The sequence below is a fragment of the Penaeus chinensis genome, chromosome 7 (genome assembly GCF_019202785.1).
Source record: "Penaeus chinensis breed Huanghai No. 1 chromosome 7, ASM1920278v2, whole genome shotgun sequence".
NCBI lineage: Eukaryota > Metazoa > Arthropoda > Malacostraca > Decapoda > Penaeidae > Penaeus > Penaeus chinensis.
The window spans coordinates 42,998,287-43,013,157 of record NC_061825.1 but is presented as its reverse complement, the minus strand read 5'-3'; the positions used below and the strand labels follow the sequence as shown (position 1 = coordinate 43,013,157).

At 41.0% G+C, this 14,871-nt stretch overlaps 1 protein-coding gene across 2 annotated transcripts in view; it reads right to left on the bottom strand.

Moving 5' to 3' along the window:
* Window positions 1-9,136: 9,136 nt before the first annotated feature.
* LOC125027204 (BTB/POZ domain-containing adapter for CUL3-mediated RhoA degradation protein 3-like) overlaps window positions 9,137-14,871 on the bottom strand; it is a 12,605-nt gene continuing 6,870 nt past the window's right edge. For both annotated transcript variants that reach the window (XM_047616139.1, XM_047616140.1), the window contains exons 5-7: window positions 12,309-12,532; window positions 11,992-12,190; window positions 9,137-10,791 (exon numbers count right to left, since the gene is read on the bottom strand). In XM_047616139.1, the coding sequence (XP_047472095.1) occupies window positions 10,570-10,791; window positions 11,992-12,190; window positions 12,309-12,532 (645 nt within the window). In that variant the 3' untranslated portion in view covers window positions 9,137-10,569. The remainder of the gene's footprint in view (window positions 10,792-11,991; window positions 12,191-12,308; window positions 12,533-14,871) is intronic.

Here is a 14,871-nt window from a genome sequence, read left to right as displayed (position 1 = left end):
ACGCGCTTTATATACATTTACATTTTAATATAGTGCCAGGGATCTTCCCCATATCAAAGTGTCAGAGTGCCTGATTACCCTGGAGTTGCGTTTATGCGTATTAGACCCGCGTTCCGACGTAGTGATAGTAACCGAAGTTAATCATACGCTCGGCAACTTTTGAGCCGGTGTGACCCACTGTTACGTCCGTTAACTAATGTAGGACTACGGCTTAAGCTAGAATCGTGATTCACTTATTAACCGCACCCGGCTCACACTTTAGACGTCGCTGGGTAAATCCCATCAATTTGTGATTCATGATAAATACCTGGAGGGCATAGCTATATCCGCAGATAGAGTGGGTTATTTATACATTTTCCCAGCTCGTTTCGCTTCATTAAGTACGGTATTTTGGGTACAGACCCTTCTTTAGGTTGCGGTTTCAGGCAACCCGACTCTAAGGAGAGGCCCGTTCCGCACTCCCGAAACCCCCCTCCCCGCGAACGAGGAGGAGGAAGTCCCTTTCCACCACACGGGCCTGACACCCTCCCTGGGTATGAAAGTCATTCATGAACAACTTAGGCGGCTCGGGAGCGCGTGCAGGACCCCCCGTCAATGAAGTCTGCATGCTCAGCTTGACAATTTGTTACTTCGGCAGATTGTTCCCCGAGAAGATTCGCTTGCGTGAAGCCGCGAATATTGTTTTCACGAATGAAGCCGCGAATATTGTGGTTGTTGAAATAATTTTTTTAACTAATTTATCGCTTTTTTTTTAAAGACGAACGTTATTCTGGGGTTTGGCATCCATGTCCGCTCTGTGTGAGGTCACTCTCACTCTCCTTAACTGGCACTCACACACACACACACACACACACACACACACACACACACACACACACACACACACACACACACACACACACACACACACACACACACACGCTCACTCACTCACTCACTCATCCACGCAGAACAAAAGACACCGAAATCTTCCATTAATAGGGTTTGTTGCTGTCGTATTTGCAGGCGTAAAAGATCTCTGACGCATCTCTTTGCCCGCGAGTTTGTTAGTCGTGATATGTGACTTGTATATGAATTATTATTTGACATACAATGGTTCAAGTAAATCTTTGCGGATTGCCAATTTGTCATTTCCCATACTTTATTCTCGTATCTATACAGAGACGGTTTGGTAGTTCAAGCTAGGTCCTTGCGGATCGCTACTACCGTCTCTCTCTTCTAATTTCTTCTTTGAACGTAAAACACCCAAAAAGAAAATTCGACCATAAAAACTGCAATTTTTTATAAATAATCGGCTAGTGGCACTTAACACCCCCTCCTCTCTGTTCTTTCTTTACTCTTACTATCTTGGCCCTTATGTGTATAATCTGGTTCACGATATCTGAACGGGACCGAAGGAGGCCCTGCTTCAGAAACGGTCACCTTCAGACGCTATGGAAAAACGTCACCGGAAGATCGCCAGAAGCCTGGAGACCAGGATATTCGTCAGAGCAGGTATCAAGCCGCCCCAGGATGTGGAAGGGCGCTCCCTGCCAGGACGCCCGTAGATCCAGCGAAGGACCAGGAACTCGCCAGCGCAGGTACCAGTCGCCCCATGATGCTGTGACGGGCGCCGCCTGCCTGGACGCCGCAGATCCAGTCAAACTCCAGGAGCTCGTTCAGCGCAGGTATCAGCCGCCCTGAGATGCCGAAGAGAATGCTTCCTGCCGGACGCCCGTGATCCTGTCGAAGATTACGAGGACGAGAAGGACCTGGACGAGATCTGCGAACACGTGCATTGGGCGGGTAAGCCGCCGAGTTAGGCCTGGACGAGGACTATGAGGAAGTCTAGACAAATCCGAAGTCAAGGAGGACCTGTGCGAGACTTTCGAGGACGTGTGGAAGTCGAGGACGGACGGTCCTGACTAGCAAGTCAGGACCAGCCAAGTAGAGTCACCCTTGAGGCAAATCTAAGGCGCCTCGAGGGCGAGGCGTTAGTAGGTGCCCGAGCAATATTCCGTGTACATAAGCACATATAGAACCACGCGGTTCCTCAACCCACGCCTAGAGTGGCGTCCCCACTTCGTATTTTTTCCAGCTTGAATATGTAATACATATTTTTGCTTTAGAAGTAAAGCAACCGCTCATTTTACATTTCTTCACTCGTGAAACTAAATATTCTTTCATATAACCTAAAGGTGGCAAATTTAAGTGTCAGTAGAAAATAATAATTTTGAGGATTCTGTTGTATTCAAGAGCATAGAAACTTTTACCATAAGATAAAGAGTTTACCAATTTTATGGTCATATAAATGATGTATTGTATATGCACCAGAAATGTGATTACCTCCAGTAAAAGTTAGTTTTACAGTGAGGGGAGTAAAGTGGTAGTAGACTCCAACAGCCAAGGGGTTTTGCTGAGGCGCCAGAGGCAAAAATTCAATGTTGCTGACACAATGAACCTTAGATGTTTTGAGGTCTGACCTTGGTCAACAAAACAGTATATACAATATATTTATACACACACACACATATATATATTTGTGTGTATATATATGTATATATATATAATATATATATATTTATATATACATACACAGACATATATATGTGTATGTGGGTATATATGTATATATATATATACAGACAAATATATATGTATATATAAATATATTACATATATATACATACACGCACACACATACAGACATAAATATAGTTTCCAGAGACTAAGATAGAATAGCAACATCGTGAGCGAAGTCAAGGTCAGTAATATTAATACTGCTCAATGCTGCTCCAGAATGACTGGACAGTAGCTCTGCCCAGTATGCAGTCCATACAATTGTTGAAAAGTGCTGGTGCAAGCCTTGCCTCGCCCCGGAAGAAGCTAGACAGCCCCCCCCCCCCCTGACACCTTACTGCATTTTCAGTACCAGTATACAGTTTTGCTATTAGTCCAATAATTCTTGTTGGGATTCCTTTCAGTCTCATGATCTCCCAGAGTGCTTCACGATGCACTGTATCGAACACCTTGAAGTTGATGTAGACTGTGAGCACCCCACAACCTAATTCATAACGGCGATCTACAGTGACTGGAAGCGCCAAGATAGGTTCTATTGTGGAGTTGCCAGGAAGTAATCCAGATTGCTCTGGTCTGTGGTTCCTTAATAGGTGATCTCTGATACGCCTCTAAAGGCTGTGAGTGAGAACCCTACCTGATGTAGTGAGCAGCGTAATGCCTCGGTGATTGCTGGAGTCCCATCGATCCCCTTTCCCCTTCTAGAGAGGGACGACCACACTCCTCAGCAGGTCAGGAGGAATAGCACCAGACTGCCAGATTGCAGCCAGGAGAGCATACAGACCCCACTTCAACCTTTAACTTTTCAGCAGGATTGTTGCAGATACCCGCCGTTCAATTAGCCTTCACCTTTTAGATTTGAGGGGGGTCCTTGCTGATGAGTGGGTCCACTGCAAGGCTTTCAACACCATTTGCATACAAGGAAGTGGTCGATCTCCTTGGCGGCATTACCCGTGCCGCATCATGATGTGGGTCAGAACACTGGTGCCGAGAGTCAAAAATCCTCCATTTCCAGAACCATGCAAAGTCCTGGAAAAGGAGGCTATTCTTTCTACCAGCATCAGCTCCCGAACCATGAGGACCGACACAAGGTCTTTATAAGTAAATAAGGACAGTGAATCAGTTGAGACAGTCACGACGCTAGTCATGAGGTCATAGTCTAAGAGCTAGCTGAGATTTATTTGACATGTGAATTACAAATGCTTTGACTGTCTGGTATGGTAGAGGTACCCTTCCTGACTACAGAAATATTTGTTTTAAGTGAAGCTTATAGTGGCCGTGGCCAGGGGAGGTTATAATTACTGCGCCTGTTTTATCATATTTTATTTTATTCTATATTATGATTATTATTAGCAAGTTCTAAATACCTAAAATTACTAACTTAAGACAACATTTTCTGGTGGAAAGGTAAATTAAGACAAGGCCAAGGTCACCGCTGGGTGGTTATTACTAATTAGTGGTTTCAACTGACATATGAGCTACAACACAGCAACCACCTGGAAAATGTTAAATATAGATTATGTATCACCAGTGAATGATTTTCCAGACGTAAGTGTAAAACTTGATTGTATACTATGTTGCTTATATAATGCAACTAAAAACATTCCAGAAATCATACATATTGTGTATGATTGTGGACCCTACATCAGTTATCATCAAGGACAGATGTGGTGTAAATGATTCGCAAGACTTGATTCCCCTAATGTTGCTTGTCTTGATGAATGACTACTGTTATGCACCATAACAAAACCCGGTGTCCCAATCTATACCTAATATTTCCCTGGGTGGTTGTAGTGTTGTAGCCCATATGTCAGTTAAAAACACTAATTAGTAATGACCACCCAGCAATGGTACATTCCTAATGAAATAATGTGATAACCAGTCTTGGGGTGCTACATCAAATAAAATTAATCAGGGACAGTAATTAAAATCGACCCTGGTCATGTTCACCATAAGCAGCACTTACAATAAAGATTTCTTTAGTCAGGTAGGCTACCTCTACCATATCAAACAATCAAAGCTTTTGTGGTCTTGGATGGAATGTGTACATACATACATACACACACACACACACACACACACACACACTCACTCACTCACTCACTCACTCACTCACTCACTCACTCACTCACTCACTCACTCACTCACTCACTCACTCACTCACTCACTCACTCACTCACTCACTCACTCACTCTCACTCTCACTCTCACTCTCACTCTCTGTTATATATTGTGTAAGTTAATGGGAGGGATGCTGGCAGTCACTTTGAGTGTAGGAATGGTAGCAGACAGATTGGAGGATGTTATCTTGGGTCACGATTAGATAATTTTGAATGTCTTCTACTTTCTGTTTCTGAAGTGGAGTTAGTTGGGGGTGTAAAAGAAGCGAAGATTTTCTAATGAGGGGGAAAAGAGCAAACAGACATTTGAGGGGCGGATGAAGAGGCTGATGTAGGAGAGGATACAGTAAGAGTAGATGGGGTGTAATGTTTAGCTTGCTCTTTGCAATGAGTTAAGCGAGGAGGAGTTGATACTGGGGAAGTAGAGACCAGAGTGTCCGGATTTAGAATAGTGGTAGAGATTGAGGTGTCTGGATTTCAAATGGTTGAGGAAGATATAGAGCATCTTGGGAGGGAGCAGCAGGGACAGAGCAAAAAATCCCACTTGAGTAGGAAATAGGAGAAAAACCTCGTTCCCATGCTCCCTGTATGGCCTCACGTAAAATGAGGCCAAGTTTGAATCTGATAATTGCCACTTCAGATTCAAATTGAAGATAGGGAATCCCCTATAAAATGCATTATGGGAGCCAACATAATTGGCACACGTACGTGATTGTACAGAGCAGTTTGATTGTTCCAAACCAGGTTGGACACACAAGACGATGAGCTGTGGAGCGGCAGTGTTTGACAGGGTGGCCTAGACGCCAACAATTCTAACAGTGGTATGGTTAGACAGGGAGGGGCTCTCCGCCAATATAGACATCATGAGGGAGGTCATGCCTATGTTGAGTAATCTCGGGAATCTTGGTGGAGTCCTGACACTACATCATAGTCAACAATGCAGGCGAGTAAATCTTCTACACAGTCTGACCAATCATTGCCGTAGACAAGGCAGTCTGCCAGAGACTGTTTCAGTGCAAGTATTGGGGGAAGGACCAGGCTGGGTATGAATGGGCTTGCCAGTGAAGTCAATCAGAGTAGATAATGCTTCAGCTTGGGATTCAGATGTAAAGCGCTGTAGAGGGGAGCACAAAAATACAATCTTATTTGGCTGGGCTAAACAGTGCTCATTAGGTTTGTAGAGGTAGAAGGATGGGACCTTTATGGAAGAGGGAGTGGTGTTGAGTGAAGTAATACTGCAGACTGGGGTAGTAGTAGCGTTCAGTCATGGTTAAAGGAAAGCCTGGGGTTAGGGAACTGGGTTAATGATTAAAAGCAAAATAAATGTGCTAGACATCTAAGGTCATATAGCACTATAGTTAATGTTAGTGAAGGATGGTTGGGTTAGTGATTAGTTGTTAAATCTGGGTTAAGGAATTGGTGAGTGAATGGGTCTGGGTCAGATGAGGTAATGTAAAGGGGTTAGATCAAGTGAAGGATATATATGCGTTTGAGGAAGGAAAACAGGTTGTCAAAGCAGAAAGTGTGAGATTCTGTAAGGATGTCTGATAAGTTGGGATGTCTATGTAGGGAGGACGTGGGCATGACAATAGAATATGTGGGACTGAAAGAGGAACATTCGGAAACCGCGAATGTTCCAATGAAGGATAGTTATACTTTCGTTGATTTACTGGCAAAGATTGCAGTGCGTGTTGGAGAATTTGAAGGGGAAGGTGCTAGAAGGTGGGATAAAGAATGAGGATGGGGAGGTGGTGTTGTATCAGGAGGGGTGTCGGGAGGTAGAGGGTCTGGGGGAGAGGGTACTTGTGACATGAGGGTTTCACGTGTGTATCCAGGTGGGAGTGGAAGGGATAGAGGGGACAGTGGGAGGGTTAATATAGGTGGGGCTGGAGTCAGGGGGAATCCTTCTACCCCATGTTGGGATGGGGTAGGAGGATTGGGTGTAGGGAGAATATGAGTAGGAGGAGGATGGATATCGGCAGTCACTTTGAGTGTGGAGGGAGCGGGAGTTGTAGAATTTGAAGGTGGATGAGTATTAGTTTGGGACTCGATTATGTAGTTCTGGATATCTTCAAGAGTTTCTGTAGTGGAGTTGGTTGGGGAGTTTTGTGAGATAAAAGTTTTCTTGTGAGGGGGGGAAGAGAAGTCTGGTGTCTGAAAAATAGGGGCAAAGGAAGGTGGAGGTGATTGTGAGGTAGGGGAAGAGGGGGTGGAACGTTTATTCTGTCTGCTGCGGGTAGTGCGGGGAGGGAGAGGGGAAGGTGTTGGGGCTGTAGTAGAGATTGGGGTGTCTGGATTTAGGATGGCAAAAGAATTTGATTGGGTAGATATTGGAGTGTCTGGGTTTAGGATGGCAAAAGAATTTGACTGGGGAAGGTAGGAGGTAGAAGAGGGGAAGTTAGATGGAGGGGGGTTGGGTTTAGGAGAGGGTGTAGGAGCTTGGGAGGTAGGGGGATTGGCAGAGTGAGCGACATTACTGGAGTAGGGGGTAAGAGAAAAGCCTCGTCGACGTGCTTCCTGTCTGGCTTCACGTAGAGTGAGTCCAAGTCTGAATCTGAGAGTTGCTACCTCAGACTCAAATTTGTAGGTGGGGCAGCCTTTATAAAACACATTATGGGGGCCGCCACAGTTTGCACATGTGCGTGATTGTGCAGAGCAGTTTGATCGAGTAAGGCCAGGTTGGGCACATAGCGGGCATCTGGCTGCGGAATGACAGTGTTTGGCTGGGTGTTATAAACGCCAACAATTTTGGCACTGACGAGGAGGAGGTTGGTATGGTCGGACAGGTAGGGATTCCCCACCTATGTAAACATTAAAGGGAAGGTCATGTCTACGGAAAGTAATTTTGGCAATGTTGATGGATTTCTTACGATTTCTTCTGGAAGGAATGGAGTAGCATTGTACATATGTTGCATCATAGTCTGTGAGACAAGCGAGTAAGTCCTCTCCACAATCTGACCATTTTTTGTAATGGATTGGGCAATCTGTTGAGGAGATCGAGACAGTTCCGGTGCAAGTATTGAGGGTTGGATAAGGTTCTGTAGGGATGGGATTACCACATAGATCAGTTAGTTTTGTTAATGCTATAGCTTGGTTTTCAGTTGTTACTGTGACGAGACGGGAGTGGTCGGGTCGGTTACGGAAAGAGACTTTGCCTACTTGTTTTTGGAGGCATTGTTGGAAGAGGAGGGTGTTTTGAGAGTAGGGAGCTGTGGGAGGGATCACGAAAAATCGGTCCCATTTGGCTGGGCTAAATAGAGTATTTAGGATTCTTGTAGAGGTGGGGGTAGTAGAAGTATTGTGGAGGTGGGGGACGTGTGGAGGAGGGAGTAGTGTTGAGGGGGGTAGTGTTATGGGGAGGTGGGCAATAAGGTTGTAAGGTAGTAATAAGGGGAGATGGGGTGGTTGATGAAGGAGGTTGTGGGAGTAAAGGTGTTGAAGTTGAGCATGTTGGGAGAGTAGAAATGTCTCCATGGGGTTGGTTGTTGATTAGGGTTGATACTGTACTAGTATACATTGATGATGGGGGAGTTGTTGCAGTGTTCAGAGCCGTGGTCAAAGGAGAGCTAGGATTGGGGCTATTTGATAAAGGGGCAAGCCTCATTGCCCCTAAGAGTGGGGTTACGTCTTCATTATTGGCCATGATAAGCCTGGAGTATGTTGGGGAAAAAAATAGTCCAGCCCTCAGGGTCCCCTTGAGGGGTAAGGGCCAGGTATGGCAGGGGAATACCATGCCCATGGTTCCCTCAGGCCGTTCAGGACTGACATAAAGTCAGCCTTTCATCCTTTCAGCACGGCTCTCACACCTTAGGAGGTGGATAGTAGAAGGGATTGGTGAAAAAACTGAAACGAAAAGTATGAGTGGGAAAAAAGACTATGCAAAATTAGTTAAGTCGATGGCTGAGTCCCAAGGTTGAGGAGTTTCCCCATCATTGGGTCTCAGTCTTCGTCTCCTAAGCCCCCCCACGACAACAACGGGCAAAGGATTGGGGGGGTAGGGAACTGGGAAAATTTAATTTTGTGGGGCTAGTTGATAAAGGGGCAAGCTTCATTGCCATCAATAAAGGTACAAAATCTTCATTACTGGCCATGGTAAGCCTTGAGTATTTTAGAGAAAGAAATGGAAATGGTCCAACCCTCAGTATCTCCTTCAGGGGTAAGGGCTAGAAAACTAAACGGGGGAATACCATGCCCATGGCTCCACTAGTCAATTCATGACTGGCACAAAGTCAGCCTTTTATCCTTTCAACATGGCTCTCACATTTTAGGAAATGGACAGTAGAATGGGTTGGAGAAGAGAAGACTATGCCAACTTAGTTGAGTTAAGGGCTGAGGCCCAAGGGAGGGGTGATCCCCAGCACTGGGCCCCAATCTCCTAAGCCTAAGGTAGGACAGATCCCCACGACAATAATAGGCGAGGGATTGAGGGGGAGTTGGGGGGTTGGGAAATAAAAATGTTTAAACTGTAAATAGTTTTATTGATATCACATCATATAAAAAGATAACTCAGGACTAGCCTTACGAACCAAACATGCTACATGGATACAGGTTTCAGTGCAAAAAAGCAGCCACTGCATTAATTAAGATATATGGCAGCAAATGGTATTATTGTTTTCTGAAATAACAATGAAAACTTTGGCATTATGGACACCCTCCCCCCCAGTAAGTATGTAGATGTTTGTGATATACCTTGGTTGGCAGATCCTTTTAAAAATAGTTAAATAGCAGAAATGTTCATAAAAATAATAACCAAAATAAAAAATAATTAGTAAAAGCAGAATACTTCTGTTTAGATGATTTCATGCTAAATATTATACTAACAAAATTTTTATCAAAATAACGTTAAGGAAGACATTTCTACTAGTATATCTTAAAAAAAAACTCCTTGGTCTAAAAAAGGAAAAGAAAAAAAGAAAAATTGCAGGTACATGCCTTCAAATATTATGACAACATATAGTGATAGGTAATGTAATGAGTAGATAACAGGAAAATATGGCCCTTTATAATTATTACGTCTCAAATATGAACATTCCAGGAAATACAGTTTCCCTGATTACAAACATCCTACTCTACATTCATCACAGAAGCGCTTCTTGGAAAAATCTTGGGTTATAAGACCAAAACAAGACACATCCCAATATTTCAGTGGAGATGTACAATATAAGAGCCATACATAAGAGCATCCCCTTTCAAATGCAGAGATTCATTAGCACACAAAATTAGCACTATTGAAAAAAGTACCCACACAGACAGTGGAATTCCTTAATCATTATTAATCAATATCTTTATAGTTGGTTTATATAACTTTTATGAACTAGTTGTATGGCATATTCCTTGAAATTTGTAAAAATTAGAAATATTTATATAAAATATATACAATATCAAGAAATTCCTCTCAAGTGGGCCTCAAAAATAATAGGGGACATTGATTAATAAAAATGAATATAACAAATTACTTAAATACAGACATTAAACATTTATTTTTCCATTAACTGGCTGTGCTTCCATGTTTCAAGCTTAAGTAACCGTAAGGTGAAACAATTGTTACGCTTATCCAGGGACATTATGGGCTATTATTGTCGTGATCCCTTACAGCTACATAATTGAGTTTTGTCAAATGTTGGCAGCTGTGAATCTGTTGAATTGTTTGAGCAAAGCCTCTGGCAACTATATTAATGTCTGCCCAGAGCTGCTTACCATCATATATGATAATAATAATAATAATAATAATAATAATAATAATAATAAAATAATAATAATAATAATAATAATAATAATAATAATAATAATAATAATAATAATAATAATAATTATAATAATAATAATAATGACAAACTCTCCTTATACTGTATAAATATCTGAGAATTTAAGGTCTCTTACCCAATTCACCCTTTTTATTTCAACTGGTTATTTTTGTTGGATCTTAGCCTCCCTAAGCCTGACTGTGAACAGGCACCTCCTCTCCTATCCTCCTCATCATCAGATGTGCATACAACTGGTGCCACTGCCCCTCGGGTTGATGTAGCCTGCATAAGCTCAGCATCTGGTCCTGTGAGATTTTCGTAGAGTAACACATTTAACGTCTCTTCATAGATTCTTGCTTCTGGGAACTCAACCTGAAGAAAATAAATATTTGCATTAAGCAAGATAAAATAAAATAACAGAAAAGAAAAGAAAGTGAAGAATGAAAAACACTGCATTCAAAAAGTTATAAAAAAAAAACTACAAGAAACTTAGCATGTTTTGTAACTCTTCTACTCCACAGACAAAAAACCAAGCTGAAATATTTACTGGCCACCTTTCATAATAGGAATTGTATACTGCAAAGAAAAGAAACGAACCTAACACAAGAAATATTTGTATTCTATATTTTTACTGTGATAATGACAAACTGTTCAACAAACACCTATCAACAAGGGTATTCCATATATTGCAATACTGAACCACGCAACAGGAAGTGAGTGGAGTCACCTGCTTGAGGGAAATATTAGAAGCATTGGAAACAAATTCTCCCTACTCTCTTGTCTGTAACATCAACAAAAGTTGGGTAAAATGGGCACATTCCTCTTCAATAGTGCAACCAGGGCCAAACATGAGCACAACTTTTAAGTACAGCTTTGTATGACATGACTTCATCATCTTGTTTTGATTAAGTAAAGGAGATCACCCTTAAAAGTGGGAGGGATAAGGTGACAAAAACATGCCATCATGAGAATGTCTAATTTCTATGCTCAGCTTCTCAAACTTTCTATGCTAACTATTGCTTCCACTTCTATTTGGATCTTACTCTTTACCAATCTTTGCTTATACCATTTCTGAGTATTCCCAATACTCCCCCCCCCCCCCCCCACACACACACACATACAATTTAAACTTTTTCTGATATTCTGAATATTAAAAAAAAAGTTAGTTATCTGCTTTCTGGACAAAGAAAGACCCTGATATCAGGAGAATAACATACCAGTATCAATAATACATAAAAAATCTCTAGAGAAAAATATTCCAATTTTGTTGAAAGATAAACCATCCACGGACAATGAAGTGTTGATCAATAAACACAGCCTCCACTACGGGTCAGCAGGTAGGTTGATCTTTACACAACCCAACTGAAGACTCGTCGGAGATGCCATGTCTAATCTCTCTCTCATCTTCTTTCTTCTCATTTCCTTTAAACTTTTAACACTTACATAAATGGGGTAAAATATATAAAGTTTAAAAGGAAAACTAATATTATTGCTGGAAATACTACCAATATATACAAACCTTTAATTGTTGGGTATGTTTTAACTATCATAAATATAATTTGTAGGCCTTACCTTTGTATGCTTCCTATCAGTTGCATATACAATAGATGTACAACACACTTCTGCTACTTTCTTCCCATGTCCATAGAATGCCCAAAGACATATTTCATTAGATCCTATTACATTCTTAATGAATAAAACGCGCCGACTGAATCTCAAGGCCAGTCGATCAAAATGCTCAATGTTCTTCAATAGGTTGTCATCTGATGTACTGTAAATGAATGCAATGTAATTAGATATATATTCACTAAATGTACCTAAGCTATAGCAAAATACAAAGTGTCTCACATACTGGGAATAATTACAAAAAATCCACGAATGAGGCTAACCTTGTATACGAGTATTTATTGTTATGTCGATTTACAAGTAATTTAACAACTGGCTTAGTGGTTGACTGTATGAGCATCTGTTCTTCTTTCTGTGATGTAATGAGAGGAACACAACACATAGGATCTTTCACAGGATCTTTCTCAGGTTCTTTCTGCTTCATTGCATCTTCACACTCAGCAACAAGGTCGCTCATGCAGTAGTATCTTGCCTCTGCTAATAACTCCTGCAAAAAAGAAGAAAAAAAATCACTGTAGTTTGTAAAATGAACCTCTCAATAACGACAACATGCATTATCAGTTTAATCTATCTACTTTAATCTTACTTATATTACACAGTAATCTTGGGTGCAACACCTAGCTCCTCCAGTGATAAGCACTCTTCATTCCAAAACCTTTTCTGTACATTATACATACACACATTCATGTATTTTACATGGTGAGCAAAAATGTTCATATCTATTCAAGCCTGCATTCACATAAATGCACAGATACAAAGTTAATAAATTAGATTTTAGCTACATTTTTGCCATTGCAATAAATTGATCATATTATATTTTGAATGTGTTATACTCTTGTTATATCATATACTGTAATATATAAAGTAGTACAACGACCTAACCATCAGTCTTCTATTACATAAAGTGCAACCTCTGCATATTATCACCCATCATGCATTGTTTATTGCAAAACATATTAAGTCATCTTTCCACATCCTATACAACTGGTTAAGCAGGCAACACTCCAGACTGACCAGGATGGGTTACTCCTTCTATAATTCAATCTTGGGAGTCAAAAACACAGGTCTCATAGTACAAAGCCATTTATTACCCAGTGTTCTCTTGTACTGCCTTGGCACACTACAATATTCAAAATGGGTGACATCTAACCATGTCATATTGAAAATTTCACTAATGCCAGATGTCTTCTCACATCATGAGCTCAGGATGACACCTCAGGAGCTTTGCTGTGAGCCATACAATAACCCTGGCACAGAGTGGTGTGCACTAACACACCTTAGTCTCACCAAAATTTAGTTAAAAATTTTACTAATCATGTATGGGTTAACCTGTTGGATCCAAGTGTCTCATGGTCCACACATAGCCCAAAATCCAGGCATTATGCTTGAGTGGTGACTCTCCCTAAAGTGTGGTTTGTAGGTCTGGCCTCCATAAACACTTGTGTGGGGTATCAAGACTACTTGCCTTCCCATTGAAATATTATCTTTATTTACATAATCATTTTTGCTCCTTTCCAAGGCCAATGTTTGTAATTTCATATGCTACATCATGATGGTAGTAGACTGTTTTCTTTGCACAGACTCTATATCATCTCTATAAGTCTACATCTCTGTGCAAAAACAATAACAAGTAACATAAACAAAAATTATCATCTAATTTTCTGTAACATAACCTTCCCTGCTAGCCACAGTAGGCAGGAAAAGGATAGTGAGCATTAAAAGTATTCTCCCTAGTGCCACACTCTTCCAGTCATGGTTTACAGATGGTATATTCCACCCTCATTTACTGGTGAAAATAAATCTACAACAAGTCTAATCTTCCTCCAAGAGTTTTGAGCCTTTATAATGAGTTATTCCTAACACCCAAGCCTTCTGCCAAATTTTTCATGACAGCACATTCCTGTCACCCACCCATCAGTCAATCTTTTTCATGACAGCATATTCCTATCATCCCCTTTCAGGGTTATAATTACATGTTCCTGTTTAGCCACTACCATCAATCACCCATCTCCTGGTATGAGTAATTTCAAATAAATGAAAGACCCATCACATCTTTTATGTTACATATGCACCAACCAACTCACAGTTGTGGATATGATACAAACAGGTATGAAAACATGAGCCCTTAATTCTATATTAGAGCCAAAACCCATATTATTAAAACCAACCACCATAGAGCTAGTTCTGTATGCTGGAAGGGCTATAAATAGTGATTAGCCTGAGATACTGATAGCATGGTATAAATGTCCCCACGGCATACATGTCACCCAGAGGCAATGAGTTAAGGAAATACATAGGTTCTCCACAATTCATTTACAGGCATGCCAAATCTGTGCCAGGCCTAAGTGTCCTCTTTTGATGAGTCAAAAACAATAAGCTTAGACTTAATGATGTCATTAGTATGCTTGACTTCAGTCCTGAGATATCATCAAGCACAAGCATTACCTTGAGTAAACAATCACAATGGTCTCCTTGTTGTGAATACTACTGTCCTTGTAATTTATTCCAATTTGATTAGCAGAAGTAAAGACAAATACATGTGGGATGTCAGTAAAAATTATTATTTATGTATGCTTTAACTTATTCCAGTTTACAGGTGTGGAAATGTGTTGTGCTTGTATGTTCTATCTTTTCAAAAGTTCTTTTAAAAAAGCCATCCTGAGGTCTGGAAATCACCACAAGAGTAAGATATAAAAAATAAACTCATCTAGCCTATGTTTATATAAGATTTCATAAACTATATGTCAACACACAGTACTACAACCTAAATCATGGCCTCATCAGTTTCACAAGATAAACACAGCTTCTGCTATTCTCAAGTAAATT